The sequence below is a fragment of the Sinocyclocheilus rhinocerous genome, unplaced genomic scaffold (genome assembly GCF_001515625.1).
Source record: "Sinocyclocheilus rhinocerous isolate Xijiao unplaced genomic scaffold, SAMN03320098_v1.1 scaffold189, whole genome shotgun sequence".
Classification (NCBI taxonomy): Eukaryota; Metazoa; Chordata; class Actinopteri; order Cypriniformes; family Cyprinidae; genus Sinocyclocheilus; species Sinocyclocheilus rhinocerous.
This window is the reverse complement of record NW_015667354.1, coordinates 1,468,885-1,470,913: the sequence shown is the minus strand read 5'-3', so window position 1 is coordinate 1,470,913 and position 2,029 is coordinate 1,468,885. Positions and strand designations below refer to the sequence as shown.

Sequence of the window (2,029 nt, the reverse complement as noted above, 5' to 3'; positions counted from 1 at the left end):
TATACATATACACACACACACACACACATACCATATATATATATAACGTAATGATTTTATATTTGAAATGGCTAAACTGAGATTTATTAGTTATTTGTTGGTTGGATTCTTTCTCTTAACAACAGAGAACACAATTTAAAGCACAGGACGTTTATTGATTGATTCAATGTAAAGAATGTGTTCAGTATGACTGCTGTAACTTACTTTAGTGTGTTTCTGATGCTCTTTGCTCAGAATATGAATTGCGTCTCCATATCGCCCTTCTTTGATCTCATAAAGAAATAAATAAGGATTAGTATAAAGCCAGTCATTTCGATAAAAAGAAAATTGCTAAACGTTTTGCTAAAAGTAAGAATGCAAGCAAACAGCATAGACCAGCGGTAACTAAGCTAAGTTAGCCTGTTAGCTTGTGCAGCTAATAACTCACCATTTTGTACACGGTGGCCGTGTATTCGCCGTCTTTAATCGTTGTTAGCGGCATTATCGAAAACAAACGCTACATGTAGCTTTACCCCATAAACAAAAACGTCAAATTAAGAAAGCTGAAGATGCAACCCTTCTGTGTTTTCAGAGACACGACGCAGCCATCCTGTATCTTAGCAACCGTCCCAGAAACGGATGTGACACAATCATTATATTGGGTCTCTGGTCTTTGCAGAGACTGAAAGAACTAATTTCTGCTTAAACAAATTCTGTATTTTTAATACATAAGATACAGCATTGGAATATATTGTCAATTTATGTCAAATTCTTCATACACACACACACACACACAAAATTTTATTAATTTTACATGGAAATGTCAGAACACACTTTAAAAGTGCATGCTAACTAAAATCATACGAAAACGATATATTTTTAAGCATTACATAAGCATTAGGCTACACAGTCACAAATGAGCAAACAAATTCTTACAGAACTCTTTGGACCTCAAGGAAGAGTTTTGAAATTCAAACCAAAGTGGCTTGCTCATACAAGCTAAGGGTTTGGAAAAGATGTGTGTGATGAGGGAATGCTTTAAAACAGGAGGGAGTGTTCTTCAGTCTTGGGACAGACTGGTGGAGCAACCAAGACACAGAACTCCAGGAGTACTTTAAAGAGCACACATCTTCCCAAACTCTCTGACTGGTATGTAAATATGGATATGTAAATTTACACACTTCTATAATTCCAAAAGTGTAGGTTGTTTTGGCTGAATTTCTTTTAGTGTAAAGATTTCATATTTATATTTCAAGAAATGCACATACTTATGTACTTTATGTAAAAATAGATATATTTAAATTAAGTTAAGTTTAAACATAAATGTTTATTTCTTGTTTTTATTCTATTTTCACATGCACGTTGTTTTAAAAATGTAGCTTTCTTACAGACCATGAAGAAAATGTCATGCACAGCTATCAGGCAAGTCGGCACAGATTTTGCCCTGAAACCAAATATGGTCTTTATGCACCAATATTATTTTTAGGATTAAGATTAATAGTGAGTTTAGTAGCACAGGGCTTGATTTATCTCTCAGTAAACATACATCATCTGCTTAGAGGAGAGGAACAGACCAGGGCAGTTATTTCACCATTTTCAAAGGGAGGAAATGGACTTTCAGTTATTAGTTTCAATAACTACAGGTGTAGTTTAAGTTTCTGGGTGTACTTTTGCAGGAAACATAAAGAACCAGAATGAGTTTCAGGGTGAGTCTGTTGTTCCTGACCATGACTGTGGTCGTAGTCTGTGGTCAGAAGAGACGCCTTGCAAAAGAGGAGTGGAACTATCGTGATGGCTGTAAGTGGATATATGTCTTTTTGTTTAATAAAACACACACTGGTTGATTTATGCGTTAATGTTCTTGCTGATATGCTATTAAGGTTTCACAATTTTTGGTTCAGATGAACCTGAAAAATGCTATTATAATATTTATAAGATATTACTGTTGTAGCAACTGATAAAAATGCCAGTGATATTGCTTTTCTGGTCCTCAGCTGAGAGGGTAAGCATGCGAGGAGTTGCAAATCTGACTCAAGTGCTTGATGACTGG

At 35.2% G+C, this 2,029-nt stretch overlaps 1 protein-coding gene across 2 annotated transcripts in view; it reads right to left on the bottom strand.

Moving 5' to 3' along the window:
- LOC107733869 (tetratricopeptide repeat protein 30A-like) overlaps positions 1–630 on the bottom strand; it is a 12,156-nt gene extending 11,526 nt beyond the window's left edge. For both annotated transcript variants that reach the window (XM_016545697.1, XM_016545698.1), the window contains exons 1-2: positions 428–630; positions 205–270 (exon numbers count right to left, since the gene is read on the bottom strand). In XM_016545697.1, coding sequence (XP_016401183.1) covers positions 205–270; positions 428–481 — 120 coding nt within the window. In that variant the 5' untranslated portion in view covers positions 482–630. The remainder of the gene's footprint in view (positions 1–204; positions 271–427) is intronic.
- Between the last annotated feature and the right edge of the window lie 1,399 nt (positions 631–2,029).